This window comes from Cajanus cajan, chromosome 5, assembly GCF_000230855.2.
Source record: "Cajanus cajan strain Asha chromosome 5, NIPB_CcT2T_4, whole genome shotgun sequence".
Classification (NCBI taxonomy): Eukaryota; Viridiplantae; Streptophyta; class Magnoliopsida; order Fabales; family Fabaceae; genus Cajanus; species Cajanus cajan.
This window is the reverse complement of record NC_138521.1, coordinates 39505854-39530908: the sequence shown is the minus strand read 5'-3', so window position 1 is coordinate 39530908 and position 25055 is coordinate 39505854. Positions and strand designations below refer to the sequence as shown.

The window sequence follows — 25055 nt, the reverse complement described above, 5'->3', positions numbered from 1 at the left end:
AAAAATATGACTTTGAGACAAATAAACTCAAAAGGGTGACATTATGATGACTATATATGAAAATAATGTTAGTTTTATAAAAAATTCGTGAAGGAAGGGAAGTTCATGGCAAGATGCGGTGTGAAACTATAAACCCCAACTCATTAAGAGAAAGCCACCCCAATAAAGCATTATAAGAGGTATTGACATTTATTAATATATATCTTATGTTGATCGTCCTTCTCCTTTGTTGCCATTGTCAAAGTCGATGTAGCCTCTTGTGTCAACTTTTTTCCCAAGAATTTGACCAGTTGATAGTTGTAAGGTTTAATGCTCGACTAAACAATTTGTAGCTTTTGAAAGATGGACATGTATATTATGTCAACCAAGTTACTTTGGTTTAACAACATCTTCATAGTTGTAAAGTTTTCCATTTTCATAGTAATCACCATACGGTCATCTTGATAAGGATCCAACCCTTTGAAGTCCTCATCAGTAAAGGTGATAGGTAGCATATCTCATGAGGGTTAGCTGGGGCGACAACATTCATTGCCTTAATAGTCCAAAGGTGTCTCTTCTGCATAGAACTAGTGGAATCTCCTCTAGAAAATCCTTCAGCAATTGTATTAATCACCCTCGCAACCAAAAATTGGGATGATCCTCTTGCTAAGGAGCCAACTTAGGATTCATCCGAGGGCAATCCTCTCTCCCATGCCTTATATCCTAGCATTCATACCTCTAACCTTAATCATGGCATTTGGTCTCAATCTTCTGCACAAACTTGTGCTAATGTCCAACTTGTATCAACTTCTCAATTTTGTCTTTAAAGACGAACACTCCTTGGTGGTATGATCAAAATTATAGTCATATCGACAATGCTTAGTGTGGTTGGCCTTTTAAGGAATAGGGATTGACTTTACTAGTGGTATCAAGTTACTACTCAATGTTTCATCTAGGATTCTTGAGCTACTATCATTCAACGACCTGTAATAAAAGTACCTTGGTGGCTTGTGCTCTCTTGTACATCGAGATCGATCCCTTTCTCTTTTCTTTCTTATGGACTTTACCTTTTCCTTACCTCGTTTCTCACTAGAATGTTCTTGAAACTAGACAAATTCCTCCATTTGCATATTCTTAGCCGCTCTTTGGTGAAATTCCTCTATACTAGGCACTGATTTCTTGAAGAGTATCTAGGAAAGAGCCCAACCTCAAGGTCAATAACATCTGGTGTAGTACGTAAAAAAACCCCTTCAACCATGTTTGGGATTTCAAGGGTCAATTTTCCAAACTTGTCCTTGAAGGCTTGGAAAGGCTCATCCTTACCTTGCTTGACACTAATTAGGGCAATTGACATCATGGCATGTGACTAGTTAACAATAAATTTTGTGTAGAATTGGGAGACAAGCACTCTAAAAGAGTTGACTGAGCAAGGAGGGAGGTGGATGAACCACCTCAGTGTTACTTCCTTAAGTGAAGTAGAAAAAAAACTTACATATTGCTGCATTACTACTAATAAACATACTAACTTGAGAAACATACAAGTTGACAAAATCATTGGGGTTGGTGGCTCCGTCATACTTATCTAGTCCTAGGTTTTTCCAACCTCTAAGAAGAGGTTCCTCCATTATATCATTAGTGAAGTGATACTTGCAAAATTTTTTCGAAATGACAACAAAATGGGGTGCCGACACCCCTGCTTGATGTGACGCCTAAGGGACCCGAGTTTCACAAGTGGTTGACACCTTAGTTGGATGTGTGCTAGGAGGGAAATTGGAGTCACCTGAGGAGTCGAATGTGCTCGACTACCAAGTTGGATTGTTGCCGCCGATGAGGATTTTGGTACTCGTTTATGACTGCTCAATCAATCGTCACATCTCAGAGTTCTGCTGCCTAAGGAGTGTTATCTCTTCCTCATGTTATTTTTGCTGCCCCTCGCTTTGCTCACGCCACTGTTGTAGTTCTTTTTGCAATTATGTTAATACACACGCTATTTGGTGTCTCAAGATTTCTACTTGGTGATCCACATGTTTCTAACATCTATACATCAATAAAGACTATAGGGAAATTTTTCTACGATCTTATAATAGGTGTCAAATGTACTTGTTGAAAAATACTCGTCCTGTTTCCTAATCCTAGGAAGTCTTTTAGTCTTTGGATCGATGATTGTATCTACAAAGAAACTAATACTTAAACTAGTAGGAGTTCAAAGCTTGCGGATGTATTCTCAAGAGTGAGTGTATCTTATGAAAGTGAAGTATAAAAATTTAAATAAGAGAGAATTTATTACTATTAAAGCATCAAAGAATATTCAAAACCTATAATTATCATGTAACAATCAATTGTTACTTTCTATTAAACTCAATCACAGAGCAACGGACCACAACATGCTGAAGACTATTCTATTTAGAGTAACACTTGTTTAGCTTGTCAACTATTATTGAGACATATCCTATAATTGAGATTCTCTCCTTTCAATACCAATGTTGAAAGCCGAGATGTCTTCGACAAGATGATCTGAAACCTATCCAGAACAAATGTAATTTTTAGTTATAGTTAATTTCATAATTCTAGTTTCTTCCTTTCGTAATTGTGGTGCCAACTAACACTACCAAACACCTTTTCGAAAAGTTACACTAAAAAGTAAAATTTGAAACCTAACTATAATGCTAAAAGAATGTAAAGAAAAATAAAGAAAGTAGAAGTGGATAAAATAAAAATCTGTTTATTGCTCAACAAAAATGGCATGCAAAATAAAATCCTTTTTAAGATTGTCTGGTAATTTTTTCTATAAATGCTTATAAAAAAATAAAATTAATTCCTCATAAAATAAAATTAGTTTATATCATATTTAAAAAACTTACCATAAAAATTAACTAGTACATCAACTATAGGCAAAGAAACAGGTAAAAAAATTATGGAAATTACAAAATATTCCCTTTATTGATACTTGATAGTATTTTTATGGTTACATGGTAGCCATTTACCGTCCTTTATCAGGGTGCCTACCCTTTGGAAGATTTTAATCATCAATCACATATTGTTTAATAACAAAGAGTTAACAAATAACTCATAAGTATAATTTGTAGGAATGATATACACACTGTTCAAATGAATCTATACTTCAGGACGCTCATTCTGATCAAAAATACGATTATGGCAAGTGGGATTGCAAGGGTATGCGCAATCTATCTGACGGAAAGGCCTTCGATCATAAAACCAATCTCCCACAGCCTTTGCAATTGACTGTAGAATGATATGCAAGTAAGTTAGCACTTCAACCGGATACAAGATAAATATAGGAAAAATAATGAATAAATCAATTTGTAGAAGTTGACTCACATTAGTTTCTCAAAAAGCTTTTAACTTGTACAAAAATTAGTTTTAATCAATGGGAAAATTTATTTTTGTTTGTCTTCTTATTTTTATTTTCCTAGAAATTCTTCTGAAAAATTAATCTCAACATCTATAATATTATATTTTCTTTCGATATCCACTTTCTGAAAGACAATTATACTCCAATAGTGTATTCTAATTTTTTCACCATCAATATAAAAAAATAATTGTCCTCTATAAAAATAATAACTATTCATTTATATTTTTATAGAAACATTTTTTTTTCATGAAGAGACAAAGTGTCGTTTTTTTTTTTTCCTACTAGTGTCTATAGATCTGTTTGAATAAACTTATCCAAAAACATTTTTAAGAGAGTAAAATAAGAAGGAAATCAAAATAGGAGAGCTTTTACAAAATAACTTGTGAATAAGCTAATTTTAACTTATAAAGAAACATATTTTATTTTTCCTTTCTATTTTAGTGCTTTTGAAAAAGTTTATCCAAAGAAAGAAAAAGACAACGATAAACCTAAAGCCGCACAAAGATGCACATATTCGTAGAAAGGAGGAAATGATGGCAGTTTCTTACAGTATTGGCCAACACTGGAGAGTCATTTCTCATCCATGTCTCTTGAGTTCCAGTTTGGCAGTGTGCATAGCAACCATCTATAAAATTCCCTTTAGTTGGAGAGTTTCCGACCTCACTAAATGCCCTTAAGAAATCTGTTCTGAATCCTGAAATCATGCATGAAATGAGGTCATAAACTGTGTAGAATGTGGATACCAAAAATTCCATAGGCCCCAAGAAGCCTTCAACCAAATAGTAGAAGATTATGAGCAGTTATGATTCCAGTGCCTTAGTTTTTTTCTCATGACAGTTGTGTTTATGAACAAATGATGTGTCAAGTGGAGCGTTGACAGAGGCAGGACAAAATTTAGATAGCTATATAAGGTTGACTTGAAGCATAGCACAAATAGTTGTTTAGGTATCAGCAAAAGTTTACCTTGCATCACACCGAGTTGATTTGGTGAGCAGTTTTTTATATCAAGCTTGCACTCACGCCATTGGCCATGGGGATCAGCAACACCAGGTGCCAAAATGTTCTTGATCTGAATAAAAGCAATATTTTGGGGATCAGAGAAAATATGACAAAGATGTCATCATTTATTAATGTAGTGGAAACAGTAATTAGAACCTTCACGACGGAGATGAGTTATTAAACATCCTATTGGAGGGCAAATGTGATTCAGCATTCAACTATATATACCATTTACAGTGTTCTCTTGTTCTCATCGGAAAACAAAATGTTCGGAGTGACATGGAAAATATTATGATAATATAAAAACATTATGTACAAAAACCACATCTCAATTTCTGACTATATAATACATGTTTGGTTTACCGTTGAAAATTTACAAAACTACCTTGAATCGAGAAGACAAAATTTTTTTGCTTCTTAGTTTAGTGTATTGGAAAGTGTAAATTTTTGTTTGCATTGATGTAAACGGGTTCTCAAACCACCCATACTGATTGGATATGCATGCAAATTTTTACTATTGAGTTATGATGAAGATCTTACATTGACCAATGTATGTCCAAAATACAGTATATAAGTAGAGAATAATTCTCATTTTAAAATTTGATTTTGTAAGGTTAAGCTAGATTCACAACCCATTTTTTTTAAATTTTATTATGCAAGTGTATCATGTTGTTCTGTATAAATCCCAATATGAATTTTTGTGAAAAGATGAATTTCAGAAGCAACACTAGAATTTTCTTGAATAGTTTAATGTCTTCTATAACCCAATCAATGTTGCTTAACCTTATAAACAAGCCCTCCAATTGATCAATGAATATAAGCACAGTATCAGTTATAAGTAGGACCAAAATATTCCGAAGGAACACCATTCCAAAAAGTAAAATGATGTTTCTTGAGAAAGATAATAATCTGACCTGCCATGAGTCATAGGCTGCATTTACAAAAAAGATTGGGGTGCTGATTTGTGATACCACGTTTTGTGGGAAAAAGCACTACACAATTGCTCAGAAGAAGTATTAGTAACACGAACGAAGTTGCCAAGGTAGAAGACTTGCAATTCACAAACTTACCAGCCCTGGTCTGAGTCTTGAAGTGCAAGATGAAGGCAGATTCTTTGCTGAGCCCTAAAATAAAGAAATTAAATAAGTCAGGTCAGACTCCATTGAGAGAAAGCTTCAGAAAGTTTCTTCTAAATACAAAGTGTGAAAACATTAACAGCAATTGTTTTGGTGTAAAACACAGCATATGGCAAAGGGAAAAAAAAAGAGAAAGGAAAAGTACATGTGTTTGAACAACTTGACTGTAGAACTCTTCAATGCGCTGTGCTCCGGAGACATCCTTTCTGTTGTACAACAATAACATATTGAATCATTAAATGATTTAGACTCCACACAGTATCCAAAAGGACTTACTTTTGAATTAAGGAAAAAATTGTTAAGTAGAAAGCAAACTAAAGCAGCTTACACGTTGATAAAATAACCAGCATCTGCAAGGCATTTTACTTTAGTTGTTTTGGGTAAAAGACTTTTGAATCGATCACAATTTAAAATAGCAGCCAATCCTCCAGCTGAACATCCAGAGATAATTGCCTGCATTTACAAGTTTCAGTGAGTGAATTAAAAAATAATTCAAGAGGAAGACAAAAGTTGGCAAATTATCAATCAATGTTGCATACATTTTGAGCGTTTTTCATTCCTTTTGCCAGTAAATCCTCAACCACAGCAGCAAAAATTCTTGCTCCTCTGAAGTGCAAATTGGTTGCCTGATTTATAAATCATATTATAAAACCTCAGCAGAATAAAAATCAACTTATGAAATTTACGAAATAATAATATTTTCCTATAAATTTATAGCACAAAAACTCCTTTGAATTTGTAAAACTTACTGGATCAACAGCTTCAACATCACCAGTAAATGATGATCCATCACAATACCTAACCTTGATTCTGTTCCAATCATAGAAATCTGTAATATAAAGCTTTTTGAGGATTGGGTTCAAGAGGACAAACAGCCAAACACATATGTTGACTACTGACTAGAAGACAATACCTGGATTGAACTTTCGACCATTACTAAAAAATCCAGAAAAGGAAAGTTCCTTGGCCATTTTCTTAGATGAACCTAAACGAGTATCCCTTCGGTCAAGGCATGAAGTGGCATTGTTGCACCATCCTCCTCCCTAAAAGAAATTGTAATGAAGATCATTGACAAAAGAATAGAACTTTCCAATATTTCATATACTGTATCTAGAAAATATCTAGAATTTACCAAAAGGAAGAAGCTAATTGACCATCGTTACCATATCTGTAGAATGAATAAAGAAGTATGCTAACAAAACACTCTTAATTATGGAATCAATTTCTAAAAATTTACAAGCCAACTATAAGAACCTTTTAGAAAATGAACCAATAATTAAGAGTATGTTGGGAGAATTCCTCTAATATAAAAAGCGGTTAATGTTTTGACAATGTTTTGACTTTAGTAATGCATCATTACCAACCATGCATCAACAATATACCGAGTTTAATTGTCATGTAATGTCATACATTCTCAAAGAATGATTTTTAAAATAATTATTATAAATGTTAACAAAATTATCATAACAATATTTGATTGGATGGTAATGTGAAAAACCTATATATAATAGGTGTATATCAATTAAATTTTATTATGTTTCTTATTCAAAGTTGTTTTGTCTCACTCTTCCTCTATCTAAATCCTTATAATTTCAAGGACCAAATTTTAGATTGAAGAATTAAAAAATATAACTATAAGAGGACTTTTGTTTCAAGGTAAATTATTAAAGTTTTAGGAATTTTACGATCAAGAATGTTATTTTGGTTAAATTCTTAAATGGTTAGAATTTATTATTCCTATTGGGAAAACTAATTGAAATTCAAGTGATAAGAATAAAAAGTGGGACTTAGAAGAGGAATTCAAACATTCCCATGAACAGGCAGCATGCCCACCCCTAACCATTGAAATAAAAATATAGGAAAACATGGGAATACTATTTTCCTGAGAATCAACAATGACCTAGGAATTTTTTTAGAAGAAAAAAAAAACAACTTATACCAATTTCTGAAATGTCACATTCCGAAATTCATTTTATCCGAGTAACTTTATAAACTTCAAAACAACAACCAACAATAAAAAATTAAAATTTCACCTTCTGATCTAGTTGACATTTAACAAAGCAATATTTGTACTAGTATTCAAAATCCCAAAACATAAAAAGGAACATACAAATAAAGTAAACAAATGAAATAAATTTTCTTGAGTTGGTAAAAACTCATTATTGATGCCATCTTGCAGAAGGAGACATACCTCAAAGTGAACTATCCAGTTGTTAATCCCTGCTCCAGATCCCTTATGGAAGTGGTAAGCTGGTGGACTCCCATCCAAACAAACTGCACAAGATGTAAAACATCAATTTCCAAACTATTATAAACAATCCTAAAATAGTGGTGAAGAAGATGGAGAGCATAGGAGAAACAACAGAAATTTCTCACCAGCTCCTTTTGCCACTGCATTTTCAACAAAAGTGATTCCCACAGGAACCCCTTCTGCCTTCAGTAATAGTACTACACATATCACAAGACATAACCATTGGCCCATTCTAGTGGTCTGCATTCTGCACCAATCCAACAAACACAAAACCAATAAACCAATTTATAAAAAGCAAGTAATACAGAGACCCTTGGGCCTTGGATGTATCAATATGGGGTGTTATTAAACTAACAAAAAGAAACATTATTTTGAACCAAAAAAAAAAAAAAAAAAAACCGAAGCGACATCATAATACACCCTTACACATAAAACAAGGAAAATTTCAAACCATCTTATATTGTCCCCTACCGCATACTTGTGCATTACCAACAAAAGACCTACTTTTTTTCTTCTAATTTCGAAAATAATCACCCAATAAGTTTGATTTTATAAACATAGAATAAAACAGTCAGATGGGATCCTTGAATTATGCGTGAACCATCAAAACAGCACCGTTGATATTATCTTCTTTTAAGAGAGAGTTTTCTGGTTTATAGAGTGAAAACAAAATAATCCATTTTGAAATCTAGCACTGATAGTCATGCAAATTAAAAATATACAGAGAGAGAGAACATGGAAATAAAATTATGTACACTTACGTAAGAAGAATTTAATCTACACTTAAGCAAAGTATCCGAATAGAATATATTGTGTTTGACTGTTTGAGTTTTGTAAAAAAGTCATGAGTCCTTTGAATGGAAAAACATGATTAAACAAGGAGACTTAGATTTCCTAGTAAAGATCAGTCATTACCAGATACCAATAATATATATATATATATATATATATATATATATATATATTTCAAATATAGTGGAGATCAGTCTTTTGAATGGTTAAAAAATAAAAGGTAGATGAAATATTTCAAATCCCCAGAACATCATAGAATCAGCAAACAGCTTCATCTATTTGGTGCCAGAAAGCTTAATCAATTAAATAAAGTAGCCAAGAAAACTAAATCTCAGATACTACTGCAGTAGGTTAATTGGGGGCACTCCAATACCCCCATTGGTATTTAAAATGGAAAATCCACAAACTAGCATTTCCTTATTTAAATTTCAGGCCATATCAACACAAAGAAAATTTATTAAGCACCATGCACCCGCCAAACTTGGCCCAAAAACAGATCATTGAACCCATCCCAACACTTCCTAGATCAACAACTGTTCATTATGGAACTAAAGTTGATCACTTTTTCTACATTCTAAATGCCCCAAAATAGAAACTTCCAACAACACAAACTACTGATTAAAAAAAAAATAGTACAAAAAAGCTTAAACTATATGAAAGATGAACATGAAGCTCACTAACTAAGCTATACCTTAAGTGGAAGCTGGAGTACTTGAAAGAATGTATGCGAAAACTAGTTCAATAAGAAGATGGCTTATAAAATAAAAGGCTTCACAAAGGAAGATCGGTTAATGCACTTGGAACTTGCAAGAACACAATCTTATATAACTTTATTTTTTATGTCTAGTAGCACGTTTGATTAATACAAATAAAGTGGTTGCGTTAACGCGTAACACCTGTGAATCTTTATTACGAGAGAGGGAAAGAAAAGAACATACTTAAAACGATAAAGACGTAAAGGATAAAGGTGAGAGAAAAGAAAAAAAGAATAAAATAATTTATAATTTTTATTAACTTTTAACCAAAAAAATATATTTTTATTTAGTTTCATAAGAAAATGCACATATATAAAGTAATTGTTTTTTTTATACCGAATATATAGATAATTCATTACTATTTTTTTCATAATTATCTTAATTAATTAACAAAAAAATTACATAAAAATAATAAATATTGAAAATTGATAAAATAAAATTTTCTCTTATTTTATTATCAGATATAGATGAAACGAGTATACACAAATTTTAAAATTATTATCCGGTTCCTTTTTAATAATGATTTAAAACATTATAAAATATTTTATTAATAACATCGATTAATTATTTTCTAATTATAACATTTTTCTAAATAATTACTATAGTAATATATTATTACTATCTCTTATCCTAATTATAAACATCAAATAAATTTTTCTTTGACCCGATTATAAACACAAATCATTAATTTTTTTAAATTATTCAAAGATAATATTTTTAATTAATTGCTAATTCTATTCTTTATATATTTATTTAGAATTAATATTAAACATAATATAAAGAGTATCTTTAAAATAAAATTTAAACTTATAAGAAAATTAATTAAAACAATCAATTTAATTATATTTTTGTCTCCATAATTTATCTTATATTATTTATGATTAAGATGGTACTTATTAAATTATATATTAGGTATATCTAATCACTTGTATATATAACCGTTGTGCTTGTTTAGAAATGGGTGAATCTCTTATTTCAAGAACGTTGGTTGAGGAATGGTACAACTGGCACGCATGTGTCGGTGATTATTTTTTAATGGCCCCAACGCAACATAAATTTGCCTCTGTTGACACTATTGACTTTTTCTCTGTCTTGAATATTTGACGGTGCAGTTTTGTCCCATAATTTTCTCTTTCTCTTATCCTTCATCACTCTACACTCATCACGTTGCACATTGACGTTACGTTACACATGCATGCACACACTCACCGCTTCCTTCAAAGCTGTCATCCAATAAATAAATCAAATTGTCGTGTAACATCTTTTCGGTTCCAAACTTTCCTGTTCCGGAACACCCCCACATGCTAAGGAAAGTGTTTCTTCCATTTTCTAAATGGATTAAATCTATATATTTTTATTTCACAACATTTAGCAAATGAGGGAAAAAGACATGCTAACATAATTTTACTGAGATTGACACTGTATTTAGTAAGACAAGAAGTGTTAGAAAGGGTAAGAAACTTACAATATTTTAGCACATCAGGGAAAAACACATGCATCTATTTATTAAGATAAGAAGTGTCTGAAAGGGTAAGAAAATTGAGTATATAAATAAAAGTTGTTTGAGAAGGCGAAAGTTGATTTTTATTATAGATAATTTTGTTTTAAAATAATATATTATAATATTTAAATAAATAAATAAATAAATCTGTATAAATAATTTTAGTCTTTGTAAAATGAGTAAATTTTAATTTTATTTTTATATAATTTTTTTCATCTCTCAAAATTTAAAATTATTGTTTTTAATTTCCAATAATATGTAATCACTATTAACTACTTATTTGTTTATTAAATGATTAAGTAATCATCTCATGTGCTATCCACAATCATGAGTGATAGACTTTTTGACAAAAAAAAAAAAACTATTTACTAAAATAAATTTTGTTAAAAAATTATTTATCAAAATAAATTATTTTAGACATGGTGGCACAATTGAGAGACTTGTTGCCATCACTTGCAACATCTCCATTGAGAGACAAAATCAACAAAGAAGATGTTGTCAAGTATGATGACTTCCCTTTGGTTGGATGTAGTATATACAAATCGTCAACGACACAGACAACTTCTAACAAGGATGACACCTCTAAGCATCATGACCAAGGACGACACTTGTAGGTGTCATGACCTTCGCCTTATGATAATGCATTTATTTATTTATTATATTTTTAGTGTTTTCTTTATTTTAGGGGAATTATTTAAAACAACAAATAATGTACACAAACAAATGCACACACACATGCACAATCAACGTACACCCACCCATGAACAATCATGTTCATTTCCATGGGTGGAGATCTCTATAAGAAAGGTGCATATTAATGGGTGGTTCCAACTGTTCTCATCGGTCTTAAGGCCCCCAAGGTGCCTTTGTTATAGAGATCCAATATCTTTATCGTCGCTGTCGCCACCGGCCCGAAACGGGCTTTCGGCATTCGCGAAGGATGGTTGGACTCTTTTATTTGTTTAAAAATATGGATTGCTAGAATGACTTATTCTCAAACTGAGACCTCGTCAAACGAACAATTTTATTAAAAGGCTCACCAATCCATGTTAATCCCAAGCGGGACCCTCCATGGATTAGCGGTTTTCATAAAAAGAAGGGTTCATGGAGTCGCCACCAATGTTTTACTCAAAACATTGGAAAAAGAGATTTAAGGCAATCGATTCAAAAATCGACTTCGGCCATTACAACCAGAGTCGGGTAAGGGAGTCGGTTACGCGTGGGGAAGGTGTTAGCACCCCACAGCGCCCCTTTCGGGTTCCCTATGACAGATTATTTAAAAATAATAGTGCGAAATTACTAAATTACCCCTATTTATTCTAAGCAATTATGAATTAACTATCTACATGATGACAGTTTAAATATGTACACACAGAAAGCGGTAAAAGAAGGGACTTTAAAGAGATAAACCTTTGAAACGTGCTTTCTTATATATCTTGACAGAAATTGGGAAGCGTTTTGGCGTTCCCTCCCTCTACAAGACCGCTCGCTCCCTCCTAAAAAATAATTTTTGACTTGGAAATCCGATGGATTTCCCTTCGACTTAGTTTGAGACTCAAGCAAAATGCTCAGAACTCAAAAACTTCGTCGGATCAACTCTCCGAGTGATTTCTAGGCAGAGCACTGCTCAAAAAAACCCAGAATACTCAAGAAGAGGGTTAAAACTCAGTCCAAAAGTGTGAAATGACGTCCCATTGACGTCATATTTATAGGGAAGAGGCTCAATACGGTTTATGAGGGTCAATACGGTCCACATTGAAATTTTGAACTACAATACGGCCGTATTGAATTCAATACGGTCGTATTGAAGTTCAAAAAACCTCAATACGGCCGTATTAAAGTTCAGTGCAGCCGTATTGAAGTTCAGTGCAGCCGTATTGAAGTTCAGTGCAGCCGTATTGAATTCAATGCAGCCGTATTGAAGTTCAGAAACTTCAATACGGCCGTATTGAGTTCAGTGCGGCCGTATTGTAGTTCAAAATATGCAGTACGGCCGTACTGAACTCCAAGGAGGCCGTATTGAGCTCCAAACCTCCCACTTTCTTATTTTTGGCTACTCTAAGACCTCTAAACCTAAAGATAGTCATCCTATGGTCTTCTGGGAGTCCTTCTGGCTGACTTTCCTTCGATCTTTGAGAGTCTTCGAGTCTTATTTCCGACCCGGACAATTTTGGGGGTCTACAGCTGCCCCCCCTTTACTTAGTCAAACGGCCTTTTAGTGTACCGGTTGATAAGTAAAGGAGTTGACCCAATTGTCCGGGGAATAAGGCCATCCTTCCGACTTGTGGTGTCTTCCGGTGGAAAATTTGCTGAGTAGCCTCTCCAGGTTTTGCTTCGCTTGCCGCCCAAGCTGGAAGCTGTGAGTACCGCCTCTCCAGGCTCTGCTTCGGTGCTTCTGACATCCTAGGCAGTTGAGTTTGCCCTCTCCAGGGTTAGCTTCGCTTGCCGCCCAAGCTGGAAGCTGTGAGTACCGCCTCTCCAGGCTCTGCTTCGGTGCTTCTGACATCCTAGGCAGTTGAGTTTGCCCTCTCCAGGGTTAGCTTCGCTTGCCGCCCAAGCTGGAAGCTGTGAGTACCGCCTCTCCAGGCTCTGCTTCGGTGCTTCTGACATCCTAGGCAGTTGAGTTTGCCCTCTCCAGGGTTAGCTTCGCTTGCCGCCCAAGCTGGAAGCTGTGAGTACCGCCTCTCCAGGCTCTGCTTCGGTGCTTCTGACATCCTAGGCAGTTGAGTTTGCCCTCTCCAGGGTTAGCTTCGCCTGCCGCCCAAGCTGGAAGCTGTGAGTACTGCCTCTCCAGGCTCTGCTTCGGTGCTTCTGACGTCCTAGGCAGTTGAGTTTGCCCTCTCCAGGGTTAGCTTCACTTGCCGTCCAAGCTGGAAGCTGTGAGTACCGCCTCTCCAGGCTCAACTTCACTCGACGCCCGAGTTGGAAGTTGTGAGTACCGCCTCTCCAGGCTTTGCTTCGCTCGCCGCCCGAGCTGGAAGCTGCATACCTCCGTGCTTCTGAACACTTTGGTAGCGTGAGTACCGCCTCTCCAGGCTCTGCTTTGGTGTTTCTGACAACCTAGGCAGTTGAGTTTGCCCTCTCCAGGGTCTGTGGTTTGCCCTCCCCAGGGTCTGCGTACCTCCGTGCTTGTGATCACTTTGGTAGCGTGAGTTTGCCCTCTCCAGGGTCTGCGGTTTGCCCTCCCCAGGGTCTGCCTCCGTGTTCTTGACGACATTGGCAATGTGAGTTTGCCCTCTCCAGGGATCTGTGATGGTTTTGTCTCCACAGTCCACGATGCTGCTTCGACGATTTATTTTTGATTTTGGTGCCGCTGAGGGCTGGATAACGCAGGGATCCGTCTAGGGGATGTGCAGTTACTCATAGGTTCTTGTGTCCCAACTTTCCATTGTGTAGTTGGTACCCATTGAGGAATTTCTGTTTCCTTGGGGTGTAGACACGAAGATGCTCTTTCTGAGATGAGCGGTGCCTTATGATTGGCTGACGTCCTTTTGACGTTGGTGGAGTATCCCGGTTATCCTTATTCGGGTGACTCTTTTGGATTTTTTGCTGCCTCTGTGTAGGCTGTTATCCGCTGGGGATTCTGGATGTTGATTTTTGATTAGCCTCTTCTGTTAGGCGGATCATCTTGACGCTTGATTTTTTTGGCTGAAAGCCGATTTCCACTTGGGGAATGGTTTATTGATTTTCTTTTTTTGATTTTCCTTTTTGTAGGAATGCCTCTTGAGTAGGCGACTGGGGATTTAGGGATCTTATGTATCCCAGAGTATTATTTAGGAAGCCTCTACAGGCTTAGACTCACTCAACGCCTGAGTTGGAGAGCTATCTTCCACTGAGGAAGTCTTAGACTGAATATTTTGCTTTGGATGATCGCGCTTCCATTGGGGATTTTTGCTGATCTTGGTTTGATAGCTTTCACTGGGGAATTTGGCCCGTGAGTGGAAGCTGAGATATCTCTGGGGAGTATTATTTCTGCGAGCCTCTCCAGGCTCAATTATTCTGTATGATGAATTGGTTTTTTGTTCAGCCCGAGAATGCGAGCTGAGACGTCTTTTGGAGAGTATTATTTCGGCAAGCCTCTCCAGGCTTAATTATTCTGTGGGAGTATTATTTCAGCAAGCCTCTCCAGGCTCAATTATTCTGAGGAGGTATTTTTTCAGCAAGCCTCTCCAGGCTTAGTTATTCTTTACAATTTTGCTGGATTTTCTGTATTTTGCCTTTTTTTGTCGTTTTTTTTTTGGCTTTTTCTATATTTTTGCCTTTTTTGATTTTGGCTTTTTTCTGTATTTTGCCTTTTTTTGTTGATTTTGGCTTTTGTTGTACAGAAATAAAAGTGTTAAAAGATTTAGACTCAAAGAGTGAAAAATTTCATTCATTAAATAAACATGAAATTTTGTACAAGGGAAATGATGGGACGCAGCCCATTCAAACAAATACATAAAAATAGGAAAAAGAAAGCCGGTCTTCATTCTTCTGCCGGCGGGTCCTGTGGAGGAGCGGGGAACTGGCGGTGCATCCAGACCGAGAGGTTGTCGAACCCCTGCACCAAAGTGTCCAGTCGAGTATCGGTGCTCTGCTGCCATGCGCCGATACTGTGCTGAAAAGCATCGAATTGAGTATCGATGCTTTGTTGTAAAGCGTCAAAGCGGGCATCAAAGTAGGCCCTATCCGACTGTGAGGTGCCGGCCTCTGGCTGTGGGCTGCCGTCGCCCTGAAGATCAACGTCATTGAAGAGCTCGGCGAAGGCGTCGGGGCCGTCCGCTCGTACATACCTCCCTCCTGACCTCGCTATGATCTTCATACTGATCAAGGTGGAGGCATTAATTGGCTTCGGTGCCAATGGCCCTGGCTCTACGCCGTCTGGGCATCCCCAAGTCTCTGCAAGCCGTGAGAGGAGTGGGGCAACCAGGATGTATCCCTGCCTAGATCCTCCCTCTCGTGCCCCCAAGTTCTTAACGTGCTCGAGGAAGAAGTATCCGGGGTTGGCCCTCCGACTGGTGGCCATGCAGTATAATGCTAATAAATCCGGCCGTGTCACCGACTCGGGGCTTTTCCACCTGCCATGGATGGTGCTGGTGAGGATCTTGTGACAGATCCGAAGAGCGGTCGGGAGCCGGGTGCCCTTCACCCCGGCATGATAGTCTTCGTGGCCTGTGATCGCTCTCCACATATCGACCGGGGTCCACTGATCAGGCCACTCGCATATAGCATCTCGATATGCGAGCTGATCAGTCCTGCTGAAAAATCCTGCCTGGACGTTGAACTCGTCCAACGTCAGTGAGCGGTACCCCTGGTTTATCCAGAAGTCAACTGAGCAGACAGCCTCCCCAAAACTGTTTGTCGACTCAGTAACGCCGACAGTGGCCAGAAACTCCTTCGTCGCCGTCAAGTACAGGTGAGAAGGGGGATCAAGGAGGAATCCCCATCCTATACTGTCGAAGTAGCCTCGGACTTCATCCTCCAAGCCCACAGTACGGAGAATGTCGAAGTCGAGCGCCCTCGACGGCTCGAAGGTGAATGACTCTACGAGCTGCAGCCGTTCCTGATGTCTGTCTGTCATCTCACGTCGAGCTGGGGCCCTCTGCCTCTTTCTAGATGATTCTGCCATTTCTGAGGTTTCTTCTTGGGGTTCACTCACAAGCAGGATGCAGAGGAATGAAGATTGGAATGCAAAAATGAAAAGGAAAACGCTTATTTATAGACAAAGTTTCGCCAATACATCCCGTATTGATTCAATGCGGCCGTATTGGTGTAGCCGTTATTGGGCAATTTTGGCAACCAATACGGCCCGTATTGAATTCAATACGGGCGTATTGGAGGTCAATACGGGCGTATTGGATTTAAAACACCCGTATTGAAGCTGAAAGGTTGCTTCAACGGTCGTCTTAATACGACCGTATTGAATTCAATACGGGCGTATTAAAATATATATATATATATATATATATATATATTTTTTTTTTTAAGATAAACAGAGAATAAGTGATCTTCTAGTACACTTATCATCTGTATGCATGTATGCAGTATGATGCACCTAATTCTATTTGATTCATTTTTCAAAAGAATTAACCGATGCGTTTTTTTGCTTGGATTTTGCCATTCCTCCAGACGGACTGTGCGCTGCCGACTTTTATGACCGAGGAATGATGCATATTTGTTTTTTGTGTCATCAACCCAATGATCTTTTCCCTTCCTTTAGAAGATGTGTCAACCCTCCTATTGACCACTATATCTCCATGTTTCCACTAGATTATTAAAAAAATCGTTGGGACAAGAGAGAAAAGAAGGAAAGGATATATTTTCAAAAGTTTGTGTTTTAGAAGGGATTATTTATTTTTTGAAAAATGGATTTTGTAAGAATGGCTTGGCCAATGGTAGGCTTAAGTGTTTAGGCTTGTTTGATTAAACACTTATGAAGTTAAGCACGTCTTGGTTATTAACATTTGTGATTTGATAACTTGGATAGCTTTTCTTGAGCCCCTTCGTTGAATTCAGTTGGTGGTACCATCATGGATTTATTCTGTTTTTCGATTGCCCTAACTTTTGCCTAAAACACCCATTTGTGGACTTTTAGCGGGCTTTTATTTTTGTTCATTATTTTATAACCCTAATTTTTGCCTAGGTCACCCTTTTGTGGGATTCCTAGCGGGTCTTTTGCTCTTATTTTTGCGCAGTCCCCTTTTTGGGTTTCCTGCCGAGCTTTTTGTTTTTTAGGATTTTTGTCTTGAATGGATTTCTTTTTATTCATGACGGCACTTATTTAGGCCAAGGAAAGGTGCTCCAAGTTGTCACACACACTTCCACATAAAAATGATGCGGGTTTATTGATTATTAAGACGATTTTAACCTCACTTATGTTCATTCAAACAGGGTTAAATAATGTGGTTTAGAATTTTATTGCAAGCAAGAAAAGAAGCAATAAGAAAGAATGATTTTATTATAATCATAGTGGAAAACATGTGCCCTATCGAGGCTCGGGGGTCGGGCTGTCCCCGAGGAGTGATCTCTAATAGTCACTGAATTTACACATCCCTATTAGAAGGAAAAGGACACTTGATGACGACAGCTGGCCTTGACGTTTGTGAACCAGCCTTCCTAAAGATCTGGCTTAAAGAACGTCGAGAAGGATCTTGATTCCTCTTCGTTCTTTGATCTTTAACAGGGTTGTATCCTAACCCTTGTTTCCCCGGATTATCCTTGATGATGGGTAGCTCCGGAATTCCTTGGGAGTCCTTGCCAAGTCCTTGTCCCGGCAAGTATCCATTCTTGGTGAGCATATGGGCTACCTTCTTCATTTCTCGGGGAAACGTCTCAACATTGGCAATTTCCAATGCTTGGAAGGCGGTTTCCAAAGCTTCCTCTGCTGCATCCACATAAGGTATGGTGGATGGCTTGCTGATGAGTATGTCATCTTCAGCTTGTACGGTCACCAGTTTGTCACCCACTATGAACTTGACTTTCTGGTGGAGCGTAGAGGGTACAGCTTTCGCATCATGAATCCAAGGTCGGCCGAGGAGACAGCTGTATGCAGGAGTAATATCCATTACTTGGAATTCGACATTAAAGATAGTGGGCCCAATTTGGATTGGAAGACTGATTTCTCCCACCACTTCTCTTTTAGAGCCGTCGAAAGCTCGAACGATCATGTTGCTCGGGCGCATTTGGACTCCCTTGATTGTCATTTGGTCGAATGTTCTCTTTGGCATTACGTTCAAGGAAGATCCATTATCCACCAAGACCTTTGCGATGTGATACTCCTTGCACTTTACAGAGATGTGCAAGGGCTTGTTGTGGTTCGGTCCCTCAGCGGGGATCTCTTCATCGGTGAAAGAGAGGTGATCATTAGTCGTGATGTGACTAACAATCCCCTCAAATTTGTCTTGGGAGATAGTATGCGACACATATGCCTCGTTCAAGACTTTCAACAGAGCTTGCCGATGCGGTTCGGAGCTTAGGATCAACGACAACAAAGTGATCTTTGTTGGTGTCTTGTGAAGTTGATCCACAATGGAGTACTCGCTTTGTTTGATGAATTTTAACAGCTCATCAGTCTCCTCCTCGGATTCTCTATCTTCCTCGGTTTTCTCCTTTTCTTTTCCTTTATTCTTGGGAGCTTTGTCGTGCAGATCTTCGGGAGTGTAGATCCTTCCACTCCTAGTCATGCCCCCAAGTCCAGCGATGTTGGAGATATCACTGTCGGCAGAAGAATGGACGTCGTATATCCATGGCACAGCCTTATTTGATTCGTAGGGGAAAGGCCTTGGAGCGATGATCCTTAACGGTGTCGGACCTTTCCCTTTGTCTGTCTTGATTACCAACAACGGAGTCGCCGTGTGCTTGCTTGGTGCAGTTGTTGGTTTGCATTTAATTACCAATGGCGTGCGATCCATTCTGAACATACGCATCGATTAATTCTTTCTTTTTATTAATATTTATTATTAAATTACCGGGAGAGATAAATGCAAATGAATGACTAATGAGATGCAAAGGCAATAAATCTCAAAAATACAATTTTCATTAATTGAAGAAAGTGTACAACTTTTATACAATGCTTTGAAGCAACTTTTTACAAAAAGAGAAAAGCCGGTAAAAACCCACAGGCGGGTTCATATGTCTTTGCCATTCATCTTCGGCTTCCTCCACATGGCGGCCCATTGCTTCAATCTGAGTATGGACCGCTTGGCTCATATCATCACTGATTTTCTGAGCATCTTTCGCTTTTTGTATATGATAGTTGATCATGGCCTGCAGCTCATTAAGCTCATCCTCGGCCCGATCCTTCTCCTCTTGGAGTTTGGCCATTTGTGCCAATCCTTCCCTTTCCTTTTTGCGGAAGTCGGAAAGGTTTGCGGCTTGTCGTTGAACAACTTCCCGCCATTGTTGCGCATCGGATCGAGTCAAAAGCAAATCGTCTTGCATATCCTTGATCAACTGTGCCTGCTTTGAATATTCGACCTCAAGGTGTGCTATCTTCATGTTGACTTCTTGGAGTTGACTACTCGGTTCAACCTTTGGCATTTTGGGTGCCCGAGTAGCCTCCTTATTGAGGTTAGCACAATCATCCTTGAGCCGCTCTATCTCGTGGTCTTTCTTCTTGCATTGCCTTTGAAGACCATCAATAGTAAAACTGGATTCTTCATTTTTCTCTTCAAGAACTCTCATCTGAGCTCCCATGATTTCCAGTTTCTTGGTCAAGGCGTCAACTTGCTCTTGCAACACCTTCCTTGTTGCTGTGGTTGCACAAGAAGTGGATGGTTGAGGCACCCCCCTCTCGCTCCTCCATTCCTCATAATCAATGGAGACGGATACCCGAGGCTTTCCAAGCTCGAGATCTCCCTCATAGGTTGGTCTCTCCCACGCTCTCATGACAGCGTGCATGTCCTTCTGATGCTCGGAATCGAAGGAGAAACACAAACCTCCAAGCTCCTCTATAGTAGGAATGGTCTGAGTCCTCATCAGTTGCCTCATAACCAATCTAGGTGAGTAGGCTATGCAACCTCTGAGGCCCATCAATGGTATGCTTGGATAACTGCCGCATCTCATCAATACATGGCTTGGACGGAACCAAGGGCAAACCCACGTGAAGTGCTCGATACTCCACTGTTCCATTTATTCCTTCCACTCAGAAGCATATCGGCGGCGTACGGGAATTTTCGAAAAACTCCTCAAAGGGTCGGGCAAGGTCCCCATATGACTAGAGGCATAGAAATGAGTGATGCTCCACACATACAGCAAGGAGGTGCAGCATCGGATGATTTTTCCTTGCTTCTGTTGAGACAGATGAACAGAGAGCAAGGTGTCGGCAAGAATAGCAGGCACGGGACTCTTCATGTGTACGTCCCAAGCGAAGAAAGCGTCCATTGCAGCATGGTCCACTGTGTTAGCGTGAAAGGGGAATAGGATCATCCCGAACACAGCTAACGCTAGAGTCTTGTTGAAAGCTAACCAATCTCCCTCACCAGCCAAGGAAGAAAGGTGGTCCTCAATCATAGCAAGCTTCCAACCTTTAATACTGCCGTTCCCCACTAAGGCAGCTGATCGTGATGGTAATTTAACCTGAGTGGCAACTCTTTCTACGGCCACATGGTTGTCATGAAAGATATAGACCCCGGCTGATTTGGGCCATCGTAGCATGAGTTCGTACTCCTCGAGAGTAGGAACTAGGTCAAACTGGGGGAACTCGAAGCAGTGCAAATCGATACTCCAGAAGTGAACTAGTGCTCTCAGAAATGCTGGATCCACACAGATCTTCATCAAGTCGAGGACTCGTCCATATGATTTCTCAAACTTGACGCGAGCCTCTCTTGGCATCAAAGTACAGAGGTGATCCAACCTCTCAGCATGGTATAACAAGAAGTCTACTTTCTTCAACTGCCCATGCATCTCCTTAGACCTCTCCATATTCTACAATACAATGCATGATATGAGATGATGGAGATGAATATGCATGCATAGTGTTTATTCAACTAAGCATTATCATGTTTTGGGATTTTCCTAAGATGATGCATGATATTGCTTGGTTTGGATAAATACATATTTTTTCTTTTGGATATTTTGTATCTTTTTTGTATTTTTTGGGTGAAAAGGGAAACTACCTATATGAATGCAATGAAGGTAGATGTTAACACCATGTACTAGAAGATCTTTATTTCTATTTATTCTTTTTATTTAAAAAGGAATGTTGTATGTTTAAAAGGTGCAATGTATGCTCATACAATGTCACATAAAAATGCACAAACAATTCACTCATCCACGAACAGTCACGAGCGAATCACGAGGTAGGGGTATCCTGCAGAAAAGTGCATATTCAAGGTAGTTCTAACTGTTCTCACCGGTCTGAGGCCCCCAAGGTGCCCCCATTATAGGGACCCAATTCCTCTCGTCGTAAGTCGATGGAAAGCTCCAACGCACTGTCGGACTCGAGTTCATGGTTATCACCTTGAGTGATGCTTTTCCGACAATGGTCTACGGGCACCTATAGACCCATTCGACAACCGGCCGTACTAACATCCACTCCCTATGGCTTACCACTCATGCCCCCGGGTATAGAGGGAACTGTTGTGTGCAAAGGTTTGTGTGCAGTTTTTATTTCAAACAATTGCAAAAATTTAAACATACAACAGTTATTTAAAGCCAAATAGGTAAAACATGTTATAATACAAGCGAGGGGTAATGAAGTAATTTTAACTATTATTTGTTAAAAATAATCTGTCACTAAATGGGACTGACTCTCGAGGCTTCCCCAGTGGAGTCGCCATCTGTCGCCACCGGCCCGAAACGGGCTTTCGGCATTCGCGAAGGATGGTTGGACTCTTTTATTTGTTTAAAAATATGGATTGCTAGAATGACTTATTCTCAAACTGAGACCTCGTCAAACGAGCAATTTTATTAAAAGGCTCACCAATCCATGTTAATCCCAAGCGGGACCCTCCATGGATTAGCGGTTTTCATAAAAAGAAGGGTTCATGGAGTCGCCACCAATGTTTTACTCAAAACATTGGAAAAAGAGATTTAAGGCAATCGATTCAAAAATCGACTTCGGCCATTACAACCAGAGTCGGGTAAGGGAGTCGGTTACGCGTGGGGAAGGTGTTAGCACCCCACAGCGCCCCTTTCGGGTTCCCTATGACAGATTATTTAAAAATAATAGTGCGAAATTACTAAATTACCCCTATTTATTCTAAGCAATTATGAATTAACTATCTACATGATGACAGTTTAAATATGTACACACAGAAAGCGGTAAAAGAAGGGACTTTAAAGAGATAAACCTTTGAAACGTGCTTTCTTATATATCTTGACAGAAATTGGGAAGCGTTTTGGCGTTCCCTCCCTCTACAAGACCGCTCGCTCCCTCCTAAAAAATAATTTTTGACTTGGAAATCCGATGGATTTCCCTTCGACTTAGTTTGAGACTCAAGCAAAATGCTCAGAACTCAAAAACTTCGTCGGATCAACTCTCCGAGTGATTTCTAGGCAGAGCACTGCTCAAAAAAACCCAGAATACTCAAGAAGAGGGTTAAAACTCAGTCCAAAAGTGTGAAATGACGTCCCATTGACGTCATATTTATAGGGAAGAGGCTCAATACGGTTTATGAGGGTCAATACGGTCCACATTGAAATTTTGAACTACAATACGGCCGTATTGAATTCAATACGGCCGTATTGAAGTTCAAAAAACCTCAATACGGCCGTATTAAAGTTCAGTGCAGCCGTATTGAAGTTCAGTGCAGCCGTATTGAATTCAATGCAGCCGTATTGAAGTTCAGTGCAGCCGTATTGAATTCAATGCAGCCGTATTGAAGTTCAGAAACTTCAATACGGCCGTATTGAGTTCAGTGCGGCTGTATTGTAGTTCAAAATATGCAGTACGGCCGTACTGAACTCCAAGGAGGCCGTATTGAGCTCCAAACCTCCCACTTTCTTATTTTTGGCTACTCTAAGACCTCTAAACCTAAAGATAGTCATCCTATGGTCTTCTGGGAGTCCTTCTGGCTGACTTTCCTTCGATCTTTGAGAGTCTTCGAGTCTTATTTCCGACCCGGACAATTTTGGGGGTCTACAGTCGCCAACTATCAGATGTTGTTGGTTCGTCCAAGTATCTAGCTAGAGTAATTGGTCATCACCTTGAGCATGATTTCCGACAACGACCTGTGGGTGGTTAAAACCCATTCTATGGACGATTGTACATCAACCATTCCCTATGGTCTATTCACACTCTTGCCCTTGGGTATAGAGAAAACTGTTGTGTGTAATGGCTATGTATAATTATTTTCAATCAAGTGTGGAAATTAAAGCAAACAAGTAGTTATTAAAGTCATACTAAGAAACATATATTTGCAGACAATGTAAAAGCGGTAAAAATTCGATTACGCTTTATTTTGCTAAATTTTGTCATTGAATGGGCCTGACCCTCTTTTAGCTTTCATAGCAAAGTCGTCATCTATTGGAATCCAAAAAATTTTGACCTTGCCAACAAATAGTTTCGACTTCCGTTTGAAAATTTCATCAGCTTTGAATTGTCTGAATACTAGACTAACCCTCCATTTGATGGTTTTGAAAATAATTTAAAGGAGTCACCACCAATATTTTACACAAAACATAAAAAAGGTGTTTTAAAAAAAGTCAACTTTGGCTTTCATAGCCAGAGTCAGATTTGGGGGTCAATTATGTGTAGGGACGGTATTAGACACCTTATAACGCCCAAATTCAGTACCCTATGACAAATCTAGCATAATAACAACATAATCAAATTTCTACCCGTTTCATTTTATTAAACATATAATAGTTTATCTCTACATTATCGTAGTCTACAACATACACATCACTTTTATTATTTACATGATGCCTATTCTATGCATACAAGAAAAAGAAGTAAGTAAAAGAAAAGAATTGGGAACCTACGAAGCAAGCTTTTTATAACTCTTCTTGTAAATCAACATAGGGGCGTTATAGACACCCAATTTCGTCTGGGGTATCCAAAACAAAGTAAGAAGACTTTGAAGGCCCAACTTGATATCAAAGTGGACCAGAACAAACATCAAGAGACCCAAAAGAACAAATGGTTGAGAAGGAACTCATAATGGGTCGTTCCTAAACTGGAACGAGTCGTTCCAATTCACCAAAAAAAGCTAAAACCCCTAGGTCAGAATGGGCCATTGCTAAATCCAAAATGGGCTGTTCTGACCCATTGTTACATGAAAATTTTGAATCTAGAACGGGTCATTCCGATTTCAGAACAAGCCATTCCAAATTCAAATTTTGGCCACAAAAGATTAATTTGGAATGCCCTGTTCTGATAACCAGAATGACCCTTCTAGTCAGACCTAACGCTTATAAGTAGGCATCTCGTGCACAGTGCTGAGGGACTAGAGTTGAATCAAAAAATCTTGTCTATTTCAGACTTTAGGGCTCAAAAATATTTTCTCTCTCTCTCACCCTTTTGTATTTCTTGAGAATTGTGAGGATATTTGTAGTGTGAATGACTGGCAAAAAGCGCCTAGACCCCACAGTTGAAGAAGAATATATAAATCTTGCTTTTGAGGTATCTTCATCAAACTCTTCCTTTCTTCTTTACCGTTTTTATTCATATTATATAACCATAATAAAAAGAAACCATGTAGATATATTAGTTTCAAACGTGTAAAATTATAATGTGAATAATCATTAATAAAGGGGATTAAAGATTTAAACTTTTATTCTTTATTTGGCTAAATTTTATCATAGGGTACCAATTTAGGGCGTTGTAGGGTGCCTAACACCTTCCCTA

General features: G+C 38.1%; 1 protein-coding gene across 1 annotated transcript; it reads right to left on the bottom strand.

The window, feature by feature from the left end:
• Nucleotides 1-2900: 2900 nt before the first annotated feature.
• On the bottom strand, nucleotides 2901-9386 carry LOC109799989 (pectin acetylesterase 8). Its single transcript, XM_020360664.3, has 13 exons — nucleotides 9222-9386; nucleotides 7864-7985; nucleotides 7679-7761; nucleotides 6401-6530; nucleotides 6237-6316; nucleotides 6027-6113; nucleotides 5816-5940; nucleotides 5633-5693; nucleotides 5422-5475; nucleotides 5266-5343; nucleotides 4316-4421; nucleotides 3901-4046; nucleotides 2901-3222 (listed from the first exon to the last, which is right to left on the bottom strand). Exons 2-13 carry the CDS (start codon nucleotides 7982-7984, stop codon nucleotides 3094-3096), a joined length of 1200 nt encoding a protein of 399 aa, XP_020216253.1. The 5' UTR covers nucleotide 7985; nucleotides 9222-9386; the 3' UTR covers nucleotides 2901-3093.
• Between the last annotated feature and the right edge of the window lie 15669 nt (nucleotides 9387-25055).